Below are 22,926 nucleotides of genomic sequence, written 5' to 3'. Positions count from 1 at the left end.
CGTTTTTTTTTCCTCATGCTCCTGAAAAAAATCATCAAAGCAGTAAGTAATGCTGTGTCCACAAGGGGTCGACAAGATGTAACACCAGATGTGAAATTTTCAAAAAAGTAGTATTAGAAGAGATTTGTGGCTCAAACCTTTTCCTAAAGAAGATTAGGTGTAGGAACGTACCCATATACTCGTCAACAATGGACAGAAAGAGATTTATTTGAGGACTCACTGTTAATGAGTGGTTTGACCTTTTCTTTTTCCAGTTAGAGCAGAATCTTACAATAAAAAAGTTTCCCTGCTTATTCTTTTCACTGTATTTGAACTTTCTCTGTTCCATAAGTTACAAAACACATTTACAAAATACATCAGTGATTCACAGTGTTTCCATTTCCCTTCTTGGTCACACACAGATGAAGAATTTATTCCATTATTATGGCAAAACACATTTTGCTGTTGCCCACGTGTGTACTCCAACAGAGTGCGTGAAGGATTAAGTAATGTGGGGTCACTGAGGAAGTGAGGAGAGGTGCGTCAGAGTTTTCAGTGAGTCTTTAAAATTGAAATCAGAGTATTACATTATTGAAATGCAAATAGAACTGTGTCTGTCACAGGGTGATAAGGAAGGGGTGTAATGACCACTCTTTGAACTTTTGCTGTTACAGCTTGATGTGCACATATTTTACTCCCACTCTTTCATCTTGCATCACAAGTCTTAGTGGACAGATTATAATGCTGGTCAAAGATGTGATGGTCAGAGAGGTGATGGTGTAAAGGTTCTGAGGAGTGATAGGACCCATCCTCGTTGGAGTATAAAGTAAGCTAGGTCAGTGTTCATGTTGTCCAATGGAGATTACCTTCTACATCTAAAGTCAGATCTTTATGTGTCATTAAAGATATATAACAGCCAATGCAGATTTAAGGAATCATATTGATAGTTAAAAAAAAAAAAAAAAGAAAAGAAAAAAAAAACACATCATCTTCAACATGTTGTTTTGGCATGTTTATGTCTTAGTACACAGTGATTGGGTGTTTTTGCAAATTTGAAAAAATTAGAGTAAAACTTGCAGCTACAAAACAGCATAAGACATGATTTGGATGCTGGTCAGACCAGCTAGACAGCGCTTCTTTGCACCAGGTTCCTGCTTGTCCTAATGGGGTTGACATAACCCCCTGTTCTATGGCAAGCCATTTTAACATGTAAAAGCTAGACTGGATATGCAATGCAGATATCTGTGATTTAATTTTGCCTAGACAAAAAGAACATTTCAGATATCTGCAAATGCATTTTGCCTATCCACAACTGTCGTTTCAGATATCTACGTCATTTTGACGGGCAAAATACATCACTTTTCCCCATTCATGTGTAAGGGGTTTCTCATCCAAGATATGTACTACGTCATTTTGGATATCCAAAATGTGAATGCAGATATCTGCAAATGAATTGTAGATATCTATTACTCTCATAAGAGCTAAACTTGACTATTTGATTTCTCGAAAAACATTTTGACTAGACAAAATTAGAATTACAGATAACTTTAATTCACTTCATTTCAAGATATTTCATTTCAAGACAGTTTCTTTTTTTGGATATCCAAATTTAATTTCGACTTGGCAAATGAATCGTAGATATCTGTAAATAGAATTTTGAACAGTCAAAATGGAAATGTAGACATCTAAAATAAGAATTAGGGATAGTCATAATGTAATTGTAGATATCTAATCAAATTATAGATATCTCGAATAAATTTGATCACAGATATTTGAAATTTGAGATGTCTGTAATTAAATTAATTACAGATATCTTGAAATAAAATTCAGACTATCCAAAATGTAATAAGAACTAGTCAGAAATACATTGTTGATATCTACAATGTTAATTTCCAATAGTCAAGCTTAGCTTTTTAATGTTAGAACGGTTTGCCATACTGTTCACTATACCTAATCCCTCACAGAAAGCAGGTGAGTCATCTACCTAGGGTACACATAAATTCTATCTCTGTTGTGTTAGGTCAATGGGTGATCTGTGTAAATTATCATAGCAGTGTGACAGCAGAGACCCTGAGCTTCCTCTGGATCAGTAAATCTTATTTGCTTGATGGAGAAAACTTCTGGACTGAGGTGTTAAAATGCAACCAAACCACACAAACAAGGGCCTGGCCCAACACAGCTCCTCTGGTCCAGAGTCTACACCTCAGGCCCCTGTTGTCAGCCTTTTTTCACTGCACTGGTGTATTTACAGTATGTATATGTATGTACTTGTCAGGGTGAGGTGGAGGTGAGACACAATTATGAACAGGCATTGTCTACCCAGAAGTAAAACAACACGACAAGCATGCAGTTTTATGGTGGAGGGGGAAATCAAAGCTAGTAAAAAGCCAAGACAAACCAGCTTATTTGGTCAGATAGGTCAGATAAAGAGGAACCAAACCCTCGTTGCCAAGCAGCTGACGGGAAACTAGACTTGCAAGCAGACCAGAAGACATTTGAAAAGAGAAGGAGATGATGGAGGGAAAGGGTCACAAGCAACAGTAAACTTTTTTCTGAGATATGGATGATATGAAATCGCTCAGGGAGGTTTCAGTGGTGCTCATGCAGACATACAAAGGGCCTGTATATTATTGGTTCATGTTTTTAAAAAATGAACGGCAACATCAGGGTTAAAGGTCAGAGGCTGTCAAAATGTGTCCCAGATTTTCTTCTCAATTTCCACCGAACTACATAAATAATGTTTCCACTGAAAACCTTCATACTGGTGAGCTGGAGGACTTTTGCTCTGCCTTCTTTGAAAAGAAAACAGTCAAATCTGTCAGACTCTCAGCCGTCCATCTCTTATTGGAGGAAAAGAGAAATAGGAGAAATAAACTCAAAAATGCTGTATCAGTGACATCTGATTCACTTTCTTAGCAGCTAAAAGTTGAAGTACACGAATCTTCTCAATGATCCTTGAAAGCTCCATATTTTAGGAACTTGACACTGAAAGACTCTTAATTTTCTTTTTCTGCCAGTATCAGATCATATAACACTCCCATTAGTCAATCCAGCATAAACATCAGTATTTAAACATGTAAGACCAAGAATTATATTTCAAAGATGTTTATTGCCTCATTAGCATCACTGTGAAATTATTATACAAATGCATAAAATGATACAATGTGAAGAAGTGGTGGTCGAATTTTATATTACAACAATCTTACAGTGCAGAAGTATACAAAGAAAATTAAATACATAAAAGAATATGTGTACTCATTTTCATGTACACAATAATCACAGAGCAGTTTTTTTAACTTTCATCAGTTACATCATTAATTTTTGACTTCATATTAGAGGAAAGAAGAAGAAGAAGTATTATTGTGGGTGGGAGGGGTGAAAAATGTGAGGCCATAAGGGGAGGAGGGGTCTGAATGTATATGAGTGCTAAAAGAGGTGAGGTTGAGGTGTGGTCCTGCTCCTGAAAGTATTTCAGATCACATAATGATCTTATTCAGAGAGGCAGGGAAGAGAGGATACAGAAGGTTACTGGTTGGAAGAGGAGTATTAAGAATGAGGAAAAACAAACTGTTTCTATGTCTGAAATGAAGAGGCAGCAACCTTTATCAAGTCTGTCAAATAGCACCTTTAAGGTCATTAAAATCCTAATCTGCTTCTGTAATGTCCTGATTAAGGGAAACTATTTTCTTTAAATTGTTAGTACTGTGCTGTTATACCTGGTAGCTGCTTATATTTTTTTGTTAAATTGATTTTTTGTGTTAATCAGCTGTTTCTTCAGTAGTTCTGTCTCTATCTTGTATTGTCTGTTGTGCACATTAGTGCTGAGACAGAGCAGCTTCTCTTCTCACATTCAGGGAATGCCTCATAATCTCACCACCGTCACTTTCAGTGTGCCAGAAGCTTCTTAACGAAATCCACTGAATCCAGGAGTGAATTTCTTGCGAACAACAACAGTGGCAACTCCCCTTACGTCCTTCAGTCTGTCAGAGTCAAACTCAACAAGGAGCTTTCTCACACCGGTCCGCACAGGCGAGAAGGCGAGCTTCACCGACACCTTCTGTCCTGGAGATATATCCCCTCTGAAAAAGTTTTAAAAGAGACAGAAAAAATAGGAAAAAAGGTAAGTTTTGAGGATAGTTAAATTTTGAAGGAACATTTGCAATACATACAGATGTGCACCTAAAATTATAACACTGGAAAGTTCCTGGCAAAAAAAAGTATTCATTATCCCCTTGCCAACAAAACATCTATAAAATAGCATAATTTAAATTATAATAAAATAATAATAATAATAATAATAATAATAATAATAATAATAATAGATAGATAGATAGATAGATAGATAGATAGATAGATAGATAGATAGATAGATAGATAGATAGATAGATAGATAGATAGATAGATACATGTACATACATGTATTCCAACTTGGCTGTTTATAATCAGTATTTTTATTCCCTTTAAGCTTCTGATGATTATGCTCCATGTCATTGCAGTTTTCATTGTAAATAGATCAGAGAATAACTGCATTACAGTTTTTGATGAACTGTGCCTGCCTCTGCTGACTCAGCACTTACTTAACGTAGATCTCTTTGTTTGACAGTAAGCCGGCCCCCTCCACAGTGAACACACCGCCTCTCAGAGAGACTGGTAGAGGATTGGTGAAGGACATGTAGGCTGTCACTGGTTCCCAAACAAAAGCTTTCCCTGGTACCTGCAGAAAGATAGAGCCACAATCACACAGCTCTCTATAAGAACATTTTTTTAATTCCTAGATCAAACTGAAAGTAGGCCAGTTTTGGATCCAGCATCTTCAATCCAGTGTTTGTCACTCCTGATAAAAACTAATTCATGGTTACAGTACGGGTGTGTTCAGTATGCCCCTACCTGTACGAGGACTTCAGGCGTGCTCAGTGGGATGTTGGCCATCGCCATGATGGGCTCGTTCTCCCCTGATGTCTCTAAGAGAGCCTTCAACCTGATCAGGTGATGCTCAGATACACACCTGCCATATTCTTCATAATGCAGACGCAGCACTTCCCTGTGAACTGGACACAAATAGACAGATGATGAAGCACTAATGATAGGTACACAAGCTGTAATATGAGAACATGTGTGGATAACAATGAGCTGTGTGTGTTTTTGGGTTTATTTGAGAATCTAACCTTTGTAAGGTGGTACTGTCACATTGGTTGATTGTCTCTGGCACTCGCCTCGATGGAGAGAATTGTAAGTTACAGCCGTGGCCAGCATGGTCAGCTGAGCATGGGCCTCTCTGGCTCCTTCATTCCTCACCTGCACACACCAGAAATCAATGACCAGATCAGTGTATGAGCCACCTGAAGTGATAACTGTGAGAGGTTTTTTTAAATTCTCCTTTTTCTCAATTACTTTAGAAATGATTTTGACTTCTTGAACCAAATCAACACACATTAAATCCAAATCTACTAAGTGCCTAAACATTTCAAGAATAGACAATTATGACATGTTATCAATATGTATTTAAATAGAAGAAGATGCTGCAACAGAGTCAAGTCCTAGCAAAGTTTGTCACATCAAACTTTGCAAAACAACTTCTTTTTGTACAGCACAAAGTTCTTTAATTAGATATATACATAAGTTATTATTTGATGTTTTCATGTTAAACCTTTACATGTGTATATATTTAGATGAACCTAGCTGAGATTGTTTTAAATGTGTCAAACAAAGATGATGTACTTTAATCCTTTCATATTTCAGTTTGACATTGGATGAAAAGGATGATTAGTAATTTGCAGCGACTTATCCAGTTTAACTGATCTGTCACGTTTTCATGTCCGAGCTCACACAATAGTATTTATTCTAAGCAAGGCTCAGTCACTTCAAACACAAGGTTAGGATAGCAGTAATATGGCTTATTTAATTATTTTCAGTTGTTGGAAGCCTGGGATCTTTCTGCTGATGGGAATGTTAGACACTATAGACACTATAGACATGCACATCAAAGACTCCTGCAGAAATGCTTAGAGACGCTCTGCAGGGAGAGAAAAAGGGGGAAAACCCTGCAACTTCCTGAAAACATAAAGTGAACTGATTGTCCCAGCACCTCAAAGGTCACAGACTTGGGAGGCATAACAAAAAGGGGAACTTGAGGAAATCCTGAAGCTGAATCTGAGATGAACTTTTCAGACTCTGAGTCAACTTAGAACAAGTCTGTTTCTTCAGAGCTTTTCAATCATAAACAATGTCTCTTATTTGAGCTTGGCTGAAGCCTGAGGAATAGTTTTGAAGTCACTAATAAACCTTGGTAAAAGAAAAGGTAATGAGATTATTGTGGTGGGGATCTAGAGTTAAGATTAAATTTCATGGGGACAGCTGTCTCAGCACTGCATACCTCGACAATCACATCGAAGTCTGTCCCAAACACAGGTTTGGCGCTCTTGATTGACAGCTGCAGTTGTGATGGTGCTGCCACCTCATTGGTTGGCTCCGTAACCCGGCGCCCCGCTTTTTCATACACCTCCCTCTCCTTTTTGGAGCCTGTGAACACAATGGAGGTATATCACAGCTAAGACTAAGCACACACACAGCTTTCAGCAAATATCACTCAAGTTAAACAGCTAAAGATAATTTAGCATCACAGACACTTTAAACTCACCCTCAGGATATTTGTAGTGCAGTGTGATGTCATCTCTGAAGTCACCAAAAGTACTTTTGGTGCTGATGTTCTTCCCCACACTCCCCTTGTCCACTCTGATCTGTAATGATAATAGTAATCATAAATGTCATCTGATTTTTCTTTTAGTTGGAAAATAAAAAAACATTCAATCAAAAGAAGAAAAAACAAACCTTTACCTTCTGCTTTTGGCCATTTGGTTTGATGATCCAGTGGATGATGTCAGCGTTAACCTCAGCGAAAATAAACGGAGCATCATATTTTACCCCAAGATTTCCCTCCTTGATGGCTGTCACTGGACATGGACCACAGCAAAACTCACCTAAGGGACAAAAAGGGGGAAAAGTAGATTTTATTTTATGTTTATTTCACATCTCTGAATTTTTTTAAAGAAATACTGCTGTTAAGTTGCTAAGCCAAGAGAAAATGCCAGTTTCAAATTCGAACATGTCACAAGTGAAAGACACCCAGGAGGATAGAAAACAATCAAGAGGTGGGATTTGCTAATTTATTTCAGGTGAAGAGCTTTTAAAAGACAGGAAAGCATCAAAATAGGAGTAAGGTAGATAACAGAGATTATGTTAAAAATAAAAAAGTACCATCACTCAGCTCCTGAGGGGTGGGATCTAAAACCTGCCAGCCATCGTTTCCTTTTGGTAGATCGTCTCTTCTCATCCAGGACTCGACCCAACAGTGAAAATTCCTAAACAAACAAAAATCCAGTGAAGAAAAGATAAATAACCTAGTTTTATGACTTTAATATTCTCTATTTGTTTGTGCATATGTGTGTTTGTGTGTGTGTGTTCCTACCAGCTACTGTCCCCTTTGTCTCTTCTGTCAAACCTCTCCAGTCTTTCATTGAGCAGGAAGTCCACAGAGAGATTTCCATCCACGTCATGAGCTGAATCAAAATTTGTGATGTGACGTGTTGGGATTCCTAAACAGCGCAGCACTGCAAAGAAACAAACATCACATAAAAAGAACAGTTTTTTTCCTTTTTCTCCTTCCTACATCTTCTCTTTTGGAAAATATAGGGTTTTGACTTGCTGATACTGGACCACCATTTTTTAATCTAAGCTAAATTAGGCTGCTGTTGGCTGTGGCTGAACCATTTCTCGAAACAACGTGAGGTAATAGTAAAGTTTAAGGAGATCAGACCAAATAACACACTGTTATAAAATCTGTGAGAGCCTCACCTGTGCAGGCGACCGCAGCAAACACCCAGCACTGTCCGTATTTCACTGCCCTCGCTCCAGCTCTGCTCCACTGCGTGAGGATTGGCACACTGCCCGTCCATCGGTAGGGGGCCATTCCTCCAGTGTAGGGCTCCTCCCAACGACCCATTAGCACACCCCTGTCACCGTTGGAGTTCACCTGGACAGGTGGAGAAGGTATGTGGAGAAGTCTGTGAGTCACTGCATCAAGTGTGATTTAAGAGTGTGAACCTTGGATGTATCTCACTGACTACATGTGCTCAAAGGTCCCATATTGTGCAAAAATCACTTTATTAAGTTCAGTGATATTTGTGGGTCTTTGGCTTTCCTCCCAGCCCACAAAATGTGACATTTTATGACAAAACCTGTATTTAGTAGTGCTTGTGAATATAAAATCATGACCCAAAACAAACTGTTTGGAATTTCCGGGGTTTGCCAACGTCAGCGATTCCCTTTTTTGACCAATCAGGAGCAAGTCTGACCTTATTGGTCCACAGGGGCAGATACCCCCAAACCTCCTGCCCGCCCACTCCTCTCCCCGCAAACAAACCTCGGATGCTAGCGAATAGACTGGTCCTGAATCCAGGAGCATTACCAACCATCCACCAACAAACCTGGGACCCTGGAAATGTGAGTATTTTAAATGCTGTGTGCTGTGGAGCAGATGTAAGAGCTTTTCCTCAGTGTCCCCCCTGTCTCTGTGTTAGCTTCAGGATGCTAACTTTAGCTGCGGTTAGCCTGTTGTTTTAGCCTGTAATGTTACTGTAATGTTTTCTAAACATTGTGCACTCGGAGCTTGTGGCGCCACTCTCAGTGATGCTGAAGAGCGGGACGGTATCAGCGGTGGCTCATTTACATATGAAGGCCACGCCCACTAAATCAGAGCGTTCTGAACAGAGGGGCTATGAGAGCCTGGAAACAATACTACTGTGTTTGATTTATTGGCTTTTTGGACCAAAACATATTACTACCATTTCATGAAGACATCAATGATCCATGTTAAACTGCAGAAAAGGAGCAGAATATGGGACCTTTAAATCATATGGCTGGCTTATCCACCAGTTTAACAATATCTGATTTACATAACGTTTATATTTCACAAATGGTATTGTAGAGCAAAGTGTTGATTTACGCTCAGTAAAACAAATCCAAACTCATCTGCAGGAGTGGAAAGTTATTAACACATTTACTCACATAACTGTAATGAGAAGTTTTCAGGGTGCTTGTTCTTTTAGTAGTGTATAGAATAAATAATTTACTTTCTCTTGTTTGTTTTTTTGTTTAAAGCATCATGTGTTCGTATGATTTAACTATTTTGTATTCTGAAATTTAACAAAAAGCAAAAAAATAAACTGTCTTTCAATCAGCTGCTTCACTGTAAGCTGATTGGCTGACACTGACCACCTGACAGTCATGTGAACCACCATCTAGAGAGAAAAACAGCATGCATGCTTACACTCCAATCACAAAAAGAAATCTGACAATACAGTCACAGGTTTGGCCCTCTCGGGTCAGTGACTTCTCAGATTTTTAATACTCTGTCATTCCCTCCTTACTTCATCAAAGCTTTTCCTCTGAACTATTATTCTCATGATTTAATCCAGCCTGATAGCCCCACTCTGATCACACTTCTTTCAAACAGGTGGGCCCAGGTGTTAACCACACTAAATGTGAGCTCTTGTGAGCTGTATGTTTGTTGGATCACTAAGCGTCACATTCGTTGCTGCAGTCAACACAAATGTTATTACTTCTTCAACTGTTTGGATTTTATTCTAGCAGAGAGTAGAAGAGGTTCATTACCATTGCGGTGATCATTCTGCTGACATAGACAGGGTCAGATCTCCGCTTTATGTCCATCTCTGAGTTTTTCAGGGCTTCCTTTGAGTTGTCCAAGACTTCAAAACAGATGTCCATCACAAGATCTTCAAACTGAGAGATAGAAAAGAAAAGAAAAGAGAACAAAGAAATGAAAATCTTTTAATTGATTGTATTTGTGTTACTCCTGGTTTTTCTGTGTGTCAGTGACAGTCTGTGATATCAACCCCAGTTTGTCTTCCTCTGTCCTCCCAGTGAGCTGTGAAGGGACAGGCCCTTGTTTGTGTGGTTTAGTTACATTCTGACACCTCCGTCCAGAAGCTTCCCCCATCCAACAAACAAGAATTTCTGATCCAGCTGGAGCTCTGAGTCTCTGCTGTCACACTGCTGTGACAATTCACACAGGCCACCTACTGACCTGACGGACACAGACATGTTTAACTCACAGACACAATGTGTAAAGGGTGAGTGTGTCCAAAGATACCTGTCCGTAATTCCAAGGAATACTGTTGATGAGATTCCAGGTCCCCATGAATATGACCCCGTCCTCATTCATCACATACTCCTGGAGCTGACTCTCATCCGGGAGATACACCACATCATCTGGTATACACACAATGATATAATATGAATAAATTGGCCACCTCGAGGACATAAAGCTTCAGTGAGACAACGGCATTAAACATGCCTTGTTTCATGTTTAAACCGAGCGACTGGACTGAGAATCATACCAGATTGTGACACTGAGTGGCAAAATAACATGATAAAATAACAAACTGCAGTGACACGTGGGACCTTTTGAAGAGGGCAGGTAGAAATTAACGTTGCTCACCTTTGCACCATGGGTTAAAGAGCAGATGAAACGTGATTTTTTCGATCTTCTCCAAAATGTGTCCATCCTCAGACATCACCAACACAGCCAGGTTGTACTGGCCAATGATAGCATCAGCAGGACTGTGCAGGGTCAGGAGCATCTCATCCTGCGCTCCCTGTTGGTTAAACCACCACTTGTCTTTGGCCCCATGCCCTCTTTGAACCTTAATCACCACCTCGTCTCTCTTACCTACAGAAACATAAAACAGTTGTTCACAATTTGTGAATGTATTTTCAGTTTTATACCATCATCTAATTTTTTCTTCTGTCTCTGCGACAGCATCACACAAACATCACATCAAGAGTATCAGATTTCTTTCAAGGCTGTAGAGTACAGCCAGCGGTCACACTACCCCTACATGAACCAGAATTTAGCGGGTATCACACACGCGCACGGCCCGCCTACGTCATCGTGAAGCATCTGTTTACATGAAGCGCGATCTCATCAGAGTCAGCACAATGAGACACAGAGAGCAAAGCTTCAACTTTAGACTTTTGGACTTAAAATAAGTCGTTTTCGCCCGACAAAGCCCTCTAACACCCCCGCTTTGCTTAAAATGATTGTCGGGAGATGTGCTCGCGGTGATTATACGTAATGGATCGCACGTGCTGTCCGCGTGCTTGTGCTCGTGCATGAAGTAAACTGTGCCGAAGCCCACCTCTTCGAAGCGTGCCGAAGCACGGAAGCGAATCGTGCTCAAGCACAGCAGAGTTGCGGTCACACTGGCCTTTCCAAACGTGCTTTCCAGCTGAAGCGTGCTTAGGCACGGCACGATTGGCCAGTGTGACCGCGTCCTTAAAGATGCTGGCCTGAAGTCTGGCACACAGCCATAAAGATGGGACGTTTCAACAGGCGTGTTTGTTTAGGAACAAATTTTCTTTGTTCAAGACAACTTTTTACCAGATACAACGCACCGAGGTAAGGTATTTATCAGTACGGTTACATAGCGCGATAGTTTGAAACGTGACAACAAGCAAACATTGTAAGTTTGTACCGTACCTCAGTGGCCGGTTGTATGTAGCACCACTAGCAGCCTGGTGCCACGATGTATCCCTAGGCTTACATGACAACAAGCTAACTGTCAGTTCATACAGTAGTTCAGAGGCCGTCCATACGTAGCGCTGAGACTAATGTGAAATGTGTAATGGTAATGAATCCTGGTCAAGTTTGTTATCACAAACAGTTTAGCCCTTGTTTTGACCTTAAGCTAGGATTGTGTCACTCTCCCGTTTAGCTTTCTTCTGCTCTTCTGTCCTTTTTCTGTCTGATAGTTAGGCCCCTGTGCCCACCATTACTACAAAATTAACCCACGTAATCGTTTTCAAACAGAGAAAAATAATATCTCTAGCTTCACTTCTAAACTTCATCAGATGGCGTGGTGTTGCCATAGAGATGTAGATGTGCCGTAAATCAATCCAGTCTTGCTCGACCTGATCGGGAAGCTAAGAAGAAGCTACAAAGTATCATTTTGAAATAACCTACAATGGCGCTGATAATCTCATTTTTAAGTGTGGTTTACAATCGCGGATATATCTAGAAGGGAAACTTTAAACTTAAGCTAATGTTAAATCTTGCCACCTTATCCCATTAGATATAAGGTAGCGTGCTCCATGCAAAACAGGACTGGAAGCATGGCTGAGGAAAGTATTGTAAAGTGCATTGGAAGGGTTAGGGTGACAAATCTATATTTACATTCAGCTTTATATCCATTACAAAGAAAGGAACAAATAACTGGTCAAAGTGTACTAGCGAGCGTTATGTTTGCTAATGTAAGCAGAATGTGGTTGTGCTTCCCAGCCACTCTGTTACTGTGATTATAGCGTCTCTTGAAAGTTTTTTTTTTTTTTCATTACCAGTCAACAATTTTTTCAAGCACTTAAAATTTATACTGAATTAGACATCTGAGCATTGTGAATATGGCTGTCTTTACCAGCAGTAGCTCACAAAATCTCATGGTTTACATTATGTAATAATCAAATATCACAGTGACATCTCCTTTCTTCAACCTGTCTTCCATGTCGTGCTGGACTCACCGAGATGCAGGACGAGCTCCAGGTGGTGTTTTGGGGTCAGAGAGTCGGAGCACTGCAGGGTGATGGAGAAAGGTTGACCCCTGCGGACGATCAGGCGATCCCGATCGATCTCTCTGGTTCGGTGAAATGAGTTGTTCTCACGACTTCTTAAATCCACATCAGTGATTAATCCTGACAGAATCCAACACAGACAAACTTTAACCAGCAATATGACAAGAACTTAGGAAGCTGAATAATGTTGAAGTGATTCATTGAAGAGTTTATTTGGAGTTTTGGCAAGTTTGGTTACTGGTCACCATTGGAACTTGAGCAATAGTTCAAACATTTTCAAGGAGTAGCTTAAAACCTTGACAAAATACCGGCACTTTAAGCCTGTTTTTAAAATGAAACATCAAGGTAATAAAAAGTTTAAAAGATTTCAGTTTGGTACAAGTTACAAAAAGAAGGGATGAAGAATTGTCAAAACTGTGTCACTTCAATGACCTTTAATCATAGAGCACCTTTCTAACCTCCTGTTTCAAATGGCTTTCGAGGAATAAAAAACAGCAAAAATATAAAGCAAGTTTTTACAGAATAAAGTCAAAATAAGTTTTGAAATTAAAAAAAAAAATCTTGAAAATAAGCACAGACTAAGCAACAGGACTTAACTTATAGTGTATTGCTGACCAAAAGTTCAGACATGCAGTTAAAAAAAGAGGCCATGATTGGACTTTAGTACAAGATCTTTACTCTAAATCATACTGGCAACCAGGATCTGGTGTGAGAACAGGTGCTATGTGGTCTCCCTTCTTGGTTTGGGCTAAAACCATGGACTCTATAATAAATAAGTTCTGTTCAATCTTGAGCTGATTGCAGAATTTTCGGCTAAAGCAGCCAGGTAGGCTGACACTCTGATCATGGATGAAGTCACCGAAGGCATGTATTTGTGTCTTGAATCAATGAAATAGCACATTTAGGCTAAAACAGCATCATTTTACTGTAGCCTTGGTGTAAAAACAAACAAACATTCACTTCAGTGCAAATCCTCACAAAAAGGTGGCCCATGTAATCAGGGCTGCAAAACATGATTTGAAGTGATTTCTTTTTTGCAAAGTGCAGGATTCAAAATTTAAATTTATATAAATTTAGAATGGTTATAACTATGATCGTTATGGATTAAAAATTAAAGAATCCTCTCACAAATTTTACCAGACAGTGAAGCAACAGGACATCCAAGGATTTCTATCAGTGACAGTCCACCGTATTCAATTCGATCGTATTCAATCGATCCACAGCTGTAAAAATACACTTGCTTGCTTCCTTGTTAACTGTACAATGCTGTGTTAATGTTTGATTTCTCGATCTTGCTTTTGTGTTATTACTTGTCTTGTTCTGTTTTTATTTTTCTGCCCAATTACAGCAATTTGTTACCTGGTTTTGGTCCGGTGCTCTACAATTAAAAGTATTATTATTATTATAATTATTATTATTATTATTATCATTATTATTTTTATTATTATTATAATTATTATTATTATTATTATCATTTTTATTATTATTATTATTATTATTATTATTATTATTATTATTATTATTATTATTATTATTATTAGTGATTCTGCTTGGAAAAATGTATCAGTCTGACACAGTGTGGCAGGTGCTGTCAGTAAACTTCTCTTAATTGGTGCACATCTATGTGACTGGTGTTAATGAAACTGGACCAAAGAAGTTGACTGAAGTCCTACTGTTGCTCCTCTGTAGTTGAGTATATGACCAGATTCATACATGAACCTGCTTCTCACTACTCTAATCTCTGTTCTACATTGGGATTAGGATGGGTCATATCACACCCTAGTGAAGAGTCCAGATCAGCACATATTTCACATATCACTATGATAGGAGTAAAGAGAGAGTCAGCAAGAGAAGCTGATTTCATAAAGAGGTGAAATACAGACAGATCATTCACTTACCCTTATTATTGGCCATGGCAGCTCTTCCTTCTGTAGAAACCTGATCAGATGTTGCTGTGTGCGTCTTCAGGTGTCTCGGCACTCTATGTTCGTAGCTCAGTATCCATCAGCATTTATACTGCAGGAGTGTGACCCTCCCTTTCCTCTGAGACACACTCAGCCCAAGACACCCGCTCACTTACTGACTCCACCTCCCCTCCCTCGGTGACCCCTGACATCACTTCCCAAAATCCTGAAGCCCTCTGAGGTGTGTGTGTGTGTGTGTGTGTGTGTGTGTGTGTGTGTGTGTGTGTGTGTGTGTGTGTGTGTGTGTGTGTGTGTGTGTGTGACTGATAGTTTAAACTGAGTTTTTCATCTTCTCTGAGACACTGGGGTCTTTGTTGCCTTATATGTTGACGGGTGGATGCTGTTGTATTTGGCTGTGAGTGACGCTGAAGGCTGCGCAACCAGCAGAGGAGTTAACATCCAGTCATATCTTTACTTATCAGGCTATTGACAAAGAAACGCATTTACAGTGTTCCAAATCCATTACTCTGGAAATATGAACATTGGCAAAATTCCAACTGTTTGCCCATTATTTCTCAATTGTTTCATCAAAGATGAAAGCCTGTTTTTCATCTCAGCTTGCCAAATTTCCTCTCTGGGGTTAAAAAAGCATTTCTGATTCTGAGGAATGGATAAAGCACATCAGAGAGGGGAACAGACTTCACCACTTGAAAGTTTGAGTGTTTAAGAATTATCATCTAAACAGCTCATTTCTCTATCAATTATATCTTATCTTATCTTTCTTTCCTACAGATATTTTTCTGTCAGGAAAAAAGGGCTGAACTTTTTAACAACTTAAAAACAAACTTTGAATGAACTTAAAGCATTCAGTTTATATATATAGCATTCAGTTTATATATATATATATATATATATATATATATATATATATATATATATATATATATATATATATATATATATATATATATATATATATAGAGGACCCAAAAGCAAATGCAGAATCAGAGAAAGCCAGCTGGTCCAGGAGCTGGTGGTGAATGCTCTGAGAGAGGGGAAAGACTCCATGAGGGAAATCTTCAAGAGGTTAAAAACAAACGGAAGTATACAATCACTATAATTTCAGATGGCCTGTCAGGAAATCCTTAAAAGCCAGCAGCCTTAACAGTACAATCGGGAGCTGGTGTTTGTGTTGAGTATTTCAACACAAATAACTCTTCTGTGATTTATCATTTTCACTACATGAACTGAGACACCTCAAAGAACCAGATGTACCATTTATCTTAGCACATGTTGGAGACTCACATCTCTGTGATTCTTGTTCTCAGACGTTTAAGGTGTAGAGAAAAAACATGGATTCTATTGTTTTCCTGTTTGTGCTGGACATGGAGATAAGGCACTGTGATTAAACCAGTCAGTGCTTAGTGAGCAAGCAGACTCTTTTGATCAGGCAGCCCAACTGAAGCACTGCTGAGGTGGCAGGAAGTAGGTTTGCACTTAAGATGAATAACATTTATATCACCACTTTTAATACTTTCCCAACCAACATGAAAGCACCCAATAAAATCTTATAGCCCTGTGATTTTTTTGTTTGTTTTTGGTTTAACCCTTAAAGGTAGCACAACAGAGTGACAACGTTTAACTCTTCCTATCTTGAATTAAAGTCACTATTTTAAGTTCTTACAGAGGGGAAATGTGCACTCAAATGGTAATAAAGTAACAGCCCACTGCAACACTGTCCAGATATCAGATTAAAAATAGAAAATCACTCAGAGAGCGCAGACCTAAACCAAGCATATTGTGATTGTCACCAACACTTTAGTCCTACTTTAATGTTATACTCCCTTTCAACAGACTGTCTGCTACAATTTGGTGTTAGTTGCAGGTTTGTACAATAATTTGTTACCTGCCAGTGTTGAAATTATGATGACCCAGTACATATTTCATAATCCAGATCTTAGTATCCAGAATATGAAATATGTACTGGGATTGCCAGGATCTGGATCGTACTTTTACGTCAGGCAGAAATTATGGTGACCTTGTCTTATATTGTTTTTCAAAGCAATTCGACCATTTATCATGGAGTTATATACACATGGTGAAAACAGCCCTATCTAACAATGATAAAGAATCATTTAAAAAATAATCCTGGGTCCAGACGGTAATGCTGATCACCTCCAAAATTTAATCACTTCTTCCTTATCCCATTTTGAACATTTCCTGAAGATTTCCCAAAGATCGGTTTGTTACTTTTTGAGTTATGTTGTTCACAACTCTCCCAAAAACATAACCTCCATGGCAGAGGTTATAAAGTTCTGTTTCTAACAAGAGAAATATCAAACTATTGTTTAGGGATGTGGTGCGGCTATTAGGGATGGGTACCTTTCACATTTGAAACAGTACGGTACCAATGCCCGGTACCTGGCAATTGGTACCGGTACTCAACGGTACCAAGTTTTGGTACATTTTTGTGTTTATGTGGTAAAAAATGTCAATTTGTTTAATAATGAAATATTAAAAAAATTTAATTTAACACATTTATTCTTCAATATCTAACCTTGCAATGCAGTGTTCATTTCTAGCATGGAAAATCAGCTACTCTTCCACTCCCTCACAGTCACAAGGATGCATTTAGGTCCCTAAACATGGTATCTCTTGGTTTTACGTGGATCGATACCTGGTACTTTCGACAGATTTCAGTTGGTACCTATAGAAGTACCTAATTCAGTACCCATACAAATGAACACCCAGTCGGTAAATCACTGAATCATGTCCTCAGTTGTAACGTCCTTTGTACTCTTATTCCTGGATTAGTCAGTGTGTAATAAAAGCTTAAGTGGAAATCATCAACTCAGCTGTATCCCTGCAGTTCTTCTGGAAGAACAGCCTTATGCAGTTGTGCCAAGATGCACACAGAGCAACTTCCTGTGTTTTTAGTGCATATCTAAAATCTGTGATCAGAATAGGGCTTCATTTTCTGTAAACCTCTGTTGTAGCATGTGATTTAACAGAGCAACTATATGCACACACTCATACACATACACAGAAAACTCCTCCTAAAGAGATTGGATTCGAAATCAGTGAAATGTCTCCAAAATGTAATTTTATCCTTTAAGGTCCAGTTCAGTTCATAACATGTAGGTGTCCTGAACGCAGGTGTTTAAACTGTCTAAAGCCGTCAGTGTGACTATGGCGTAGTGCTTCATACTTCAGCAAACAGATAGTTGGTGATAGTAGCAGTATTGTCCGTGTCACAGAATCCCGTTGGAGGAATAAACGTATGGCAAACACAAGCAACAATAAAACACATGCCACACATGAAGAGACTGTGAATCACTCCTGTGCTGTATTGGTGACGCACACTGACACAGCAGGAGTTTTATTTATTCACACTTACACTGCCATTGCAGCCATACATTACACAAGACCCTGTTGGTGAGGCAGCTGACTTAGTTTGTAACCATCACGGATGTCTGTGTGTTACTTTTATTTCAAGCTCCAAAAAGCTTAAAGCATTTCCCACATCTTCACCAGTAAACAAGCCAAACCCAAGATTCCTGGATGATGTCATCTGGATTATTTTCACCATCCTAAAATATCTATAGTACCATCTTTTCACAGAATAAAGACTTTGCAGTACGATCACCCTCAAACTTTTGGTTTTTCATTTTTGCTCTGTTTGCAAATAAACTTTTTCTGTGATACAACGACAGCAGACCAGATTGTGACACTGAACAGAAGAGAACTTTTTTTGCAGGGTAAACATACATCCGGTCGAGGATGCTTCTGCTTGACTGAAGGGACACTGGGTTTTTATCAGTGTGAAACTAAGCTGAGGAATGTCAGAACAGTCATGTTTCGGGGAAAATAGAGGTCTTTCACTGACCTCAGCCTCCCCATCACACCAGAGTGTTAACAGAGTGACACACGGACAAGCCTCGATGTGGGCCTGAGTGTTTCAAGGAGACTTGGGTGTACACATAGATTTAAACCATATGACACATTTGGTTGCGTGTCATTGACATATTTCTAGCTGCCTTACATCAACAGAGATAAGGACTTCTCAACCACAAACTCAGTTATGCATTTCCTACATGTATTATTAATCAGTTTATTTGTATCAGACTTTTCGATACCAGTTTGTACATTTGCGTTGTGAGAAACCTGTCATGAGTCAACAGGGGCGTTACCCACCTGGGCATTGGGAGTAAAAGTTTTTCCAGCTGATGATCTCCAGTCATTTCATGCCCCTGTTTAAGCCCAAGCAGGAATGATAGATTGTCAGGGAGAATTCATAGAGGTAAACATACTCCTAAGGGGGGACTGGGGCTCCTTTTAGGGGCCATTAATAGTTTCTAAAACACTCAGAGGATGAAGAAGAGATATTTCTCTGTTTTCTTTGAATTTTCTTTATTCAGTTTTATTTTTTTTTGTTGTTTTGCATTTCCCTTTTCCTTTTGACTGTGTAGTGTTTTTCTCTGACCCTTCCTTTCTTTGTACACCCTTGCAGGATGAAGCCTCCACACTCTCCTGTCTGGTTTTAGTAGCAGTTCTTGAATAAGTTGTTACAGTTCTTCGATAAGGTTTCTGACCTGCTAAGCAACATAAAACTATTTATGAACTACTATTGATTCTCGATTAGCTGCAGATATTCTACTAGAGATTTTGTGTACCTTTTCAGAGGTATCCAGCCTTCTGAGCCTCAAAGAAGGAGAGGGCGAGGAAGCAAAAGAGTGGCCTAAAAGGAAAAGTTCAGCTACTGTTGGTGTTTTGTTGTCAATTCTCTGAGCAGAACATGTAGGTATTGTACTGGGTGTTAGCACCAACTCACTGTCCACTTTGCATGTGTGGGTCAAAGTCCATGATGCCATCTAGGGTTGGTCACATCTCTCATATCAGGGTGTATATTTGTGTAAACTGTCTCAAGATGAACAAACAAAATAAAATTGGAATGAGTTTTCCTAAGAAAATCCAGAGAAAGATTACTACAGATAAGATGTTGTTCTTCTTTGGAAAACCTGAGTTCAGTGACCCAGGTCAGGCTGTCATGTGTTTCCTACACTTTTCCATATTTGGTGTCTTAATTTTTATGTGCAGTAGTTAGTGATGTACATGTTGAGAGTTTCTATTGCTTAAGTCAATCAAAAGTTCACCGACTTTCAACAGAATGAAACTTGTCATCATTAATGCTACTGCCAGACACTATTTCACAAGGATTTTCCCCAAACTAAAACGTCATGACCAGAACGTCTTTTAGTATGGGAAACAAACATTTACATCCATTAAATTAGAAGTTAGTATTTTTTATTTTACTTTTCAAATGAGGAAATTATAAGCTATTGTTTAGATTTCAGAAAAGGAGAAACATTAAGTGACGACTGCCAACCACAGACCTCTTTATACTGTAATATGTTTTTTTTTTGTAAAATCCAAACAGATTATCAAAGATTTTACTTTTTTTTTTTTTTTTTTTTTTTACATGAAAGGACAGAGTTGCATAAAATGACCCTGAAAAACCCTATCACTTTTGTCAGAAGAGTCCTGCTTTTGATAAAATGTTATTTAGAAGTCCCTGTCACTGTGTGTTTGTTTGTAGACTGCTCTATGAACTGAACATGTATAAAATAGGCTGGGGAAAACCCTCAAAACCTGATGATGGAAATTTAAAAACAGTTGGGATGGCCAGCAACAATTATCAAATCACTGTTTTACTGTGAATAGCTGGAAGTATAAACTTAAAAGACTCCATTGTTTGAGTTGTTGCCACTTTCACTGAATGGTACGTGATAATAAAAAACTCATAATGCATCCTTAAAATATTCAAAGTTGTATTATTACCTTAAAAAATTCTCCTAAAAATATTTTTCTGTTCCATTAAATGTACTTTAGATTTCATGATGGTGAGAGCTCTGGTTGAACCCTTTTGGATATTCCCCTGCTGCCACCTAGGGACCAAATTTGTCACTTGCCCATGTTATCTCAAATTACTTTGTGTGTATTAATTCAACATTTAACCAGTTCTCTTCTGCCACTATTTTGACTGTTTTAAGTGAATGTCACTATATCTTTTTTTTTAATTGCTTACTCTGAATTTTCCTGAGTTGGGGCCATCCAAGGTTTTACAAATCCAAAGTTGCTTTTAAGCATTTCTCAAACCCACTTTCAGACATATGTAGTCGTGCTTGACAACATGTTGTTTTGCCAAAAAGCTACGCCCTGCGCCCTGCCTTTTCAGGACACAAAGGTGTGCACAGCCTCTCCAGTTTTGATACGATAAACTGAATCTTATGCACAGTGTCCTTTATGAATTATTGCAGGGCAACACAATGGAGTTAAAGTTTGACCCAACACAATAACGTGGTGTGAGAGGCTGTATTATCATTGTTAACCAGATAACACAGGTTTAAAACTGACATCACCACAGACCTGCAGCACAGCAAATGAAAGAGCATCACTTTTCTTGACAAAACTCATCTTTAGACAGACTTTTAATTGGCAGTTTGTGGGCAGCAACCTGGAGGTACAAATAGGAACAATTTACAAGACCTTTCTACCTGTGCATTTAGTTACACTGCTGAAATTCAAACCCCATAGCCCGGATGCGTGGACAAATTACTCCAGACAGTACAGTTAATATAATTTTTTATTTTATAGAAAAATTATAAAACAAAGGGAAACAAGGTTGTATTGTCAAGGTAAAGAGCAGAAAGTCTGAAGAGGAGAAGGTATAATAACCGAAGTAGTTACAAGTCAGAATTATTCAGCTCTCTGATGGTGGGGGTGCAGCCCTGCGCACAGCTTTGGTCAAAGCTTGTTGGATGACAGGATACAGTTTGTAGCATCCCTCTATGCAGGTTCGAACTCCTGCTGTAAGAGTCTCTTCAGTCATTTCTCCATCTGACTGCAGCCCAGAAATCTGGTTCAAGCTGGGGAGAAAAGCGACTGTCAGACCACCCTGGTTCTCATGGCTGTCTGAGCTCCAGCTGTTCTCCTCCATGTAAGAGGGGTCCACCACATAAGAGGCGCCATCCTGACGAATAGAACAACCTAGCACCAGATCATACATTTCAATCCCTGCATCTGCAAGAGCTAGAGAGGCACATGTGACCGCATGAGCCAGAACTGAGCCGCTGTTCTCAAGGACCATCACGTTGACCTCAATCTGTGAGCGGGGATATTTATGGAGGCACACTGCTGGCTGCAAACTCTCATGCAGCATGAGAGAGAGGTCCTTGTCTTGGCTCCCTTGAATCCAGGAGCCCCTCTCCGGGCAGGAAAATGGAGCAAAACGCATATCAGTAGTCAACCTGTAGATCACAACAGACATTTTCATGGTCTGAGCAGTAATTGCAGTGAAAAAAGAGACCACTATATATTTCAACAATAATTAGTATAGTGGTTGACTGGAAAAGACTATCAAAATCTTTCAATGACATATATCATAAAATAAATAATAAAATCAACAGTTGAGTTTACAGTGATCAATATGCATATATCAAATAAGAATATTCATTTTTGAGTTTTCACTTCTGCACTGTCCAGCCCTTTGTATGTTTTGTATGGTACCGTCTTCTTCCATTTCTATTTTATTTTAGATGATTAAAGTCAGGAATACTGCTGTGTATAAATCTATAGCTCTTTTATTCCTGTTTCTGTCTTGTTTAGCCACAAAAAAACACCAGAGCAGACTGCATGTATGTGAAACTCTGCTTTGCAAGAATCTGACTCATACAAAATTTTATTTAGCACAGTATCCAGTACACAGTCAAATGTAGGACCTTTCAAATTAAAACATTTTTAATAATTTGGAGTGTTTAGTACCTTCCACATTTCATATCCGTCTCGTCTTTGCGTTCAGTTTCTCTAGGACCGTAAACGCAGCTCATCAGCTTGGTGTTTCCTGCCTCGATATACGCGGACCCTTTAGCCTGGCTCACTAACCCGCAGCGGACGAACACGGGCCGCACATCCACCTGATCCCGGTGCCGACCGTCCGCTCTAGGTCCATGTGACGGGGGAACCGCTGGCGGTTTACAAAGAAAAAGTGACGGACTTTGAGAAACCTCTGGGCCCCGAACACGTTTAGTGTCAGTCGGCATGGTGCAACGAAAGGAAATAAACACGCAGCATGTGAACAAGTGCAGCACTAAATGTGTTCCCCAGAAACAAAGCACACAGAAAGTTGATTCCGCTAACTCATAAATATTACATCAGCAAACATAAAGGACAGTGTGTGATTTTAAGCCCCTTTATTTAGAAAAAAAATCAACAACGAAAAATTAAGAGAATAAAAACTTGAATTTCGAGTGGTTTTATAGTCTTTGTGGCAACTCGCAGACCTAATTTCTTTCTTTCTTGTTTCCCATAATAATAATAATAATAATAATAATAATAATAATAA

The 22,926-nt window shown here is 39.0% G+C and overlaps 2 protein-coding genes across 2 annotated transcripts; both read right to left on the bottom strand.

Annotated features, from left to right (window-relative positions):
- Positions 1-3,163: 3,163 nt before the first annotated feature.
- On the bottom strand, positions 3,164-14,634 carry tgm2l (transglutaminase 2, like). Its single transcript, XM_074677818.1, has 15 exons — positions 14,520-14,634; positions 12,571-12,741; positions 10,496-10,726; positions 10,148-10,266; positions 9,649-9,777; positions 7,831-8,008; positions 7,445-7,586; positions 7,234-7,337; positions 6,814-6,956; positions 6,617-6,716; positions 6,353-6,498; positions 5,145-5,274; positions 4,867-5,027; positions 4,557-4,693; positions 3,164-4,058 (listed from the first exon to the last, which is right to left on the bottom strand). Exons 1-15 carry the CDS (start codon positions 14,533-14,535, stop codon positions 3,884-3,886), a joined length of 2,082 nt encoding a protein of 693 aa, XP_074533919.1. The 5' UTR covers positions 14,536-14,634; the 3' UTR covers positions 3,164-3,883.
- Positions 14,635-21,129: 6,495 nt separating this feature from the next.
- exosc6 (exosome component 6) lies at positions 21,130-22,712 on the bottom strand. Its single transcript, XM_074678036.1, has 2 exons — positions 22,347-22,712; positions 21,130-21,832 (listed from the first exon to the last, which is right to left on the bottom strand). The coding sequence occupies exons 1-2, from the start codon at positions 22,622-22,624 to the stop codon at positions 21,286-21,288; spliced, it is 825 nt and encodes a 274-aa protein (XP_074534137.1). The 5' UTR covers positions 22,625-22,712; the 3' UTR covers positions 21,130-21,285.
- Positions 22,713-22,926: the final 214 nt, after the last annotated feature.

This window comes from Halichoeres trimaculatus, unplaced genomic scaffold, assembly GCF_033239565.1.
Source record: "Halichoeres trimaculatus isolate MK-OKI-2021-1 unplaced genomic scaffold, fHalTri1.1 fHalTri1_scaffold_10, whole genome shotgun sequence".
In the NCBI taxonomy this organism is placed as follows: Eukaryota; Metazoa; Chordata; class Actinopteri; order Labriformes; family Labridae; genus Halichoeres; species Halichoeres trimaculatus.
This window is presented reverse-complemented; position numbering and strand designations above follow the sequence as displayed.

Coding starts and splice junctions, on each gene's coding strand:
- tgm2l (XM_074677818.1), bottom strand. Junction 6,499..6,616: donor GCACTACAAATATCCTGAGG/GTGAGTTTAAAG, acceptor TTGTGTTCACAG/GCTCCAAAAAGGAGAGGGAG. Junction 5,028..5,144: donor GACAGTACCACCTTACAAAG/GTTAGATTCTCA, acceptor ATTTGTGTCCAG/TTCACAGGGAAGTGCTGCGT.
- exosc6 (XM_074678036.1), bottom strand. CDS start 22,624: ATGCCGACTGACACTAAACGTGTTCGGGGCCCAGAGGTTTCTCAAAGT. Junction 21,833..22,346: donor ACGGATATGAAATGTGGAAG/GTACTAAACACT, acceptor TGTGATCTACAG/GTTGACTACTGATATGCGTT.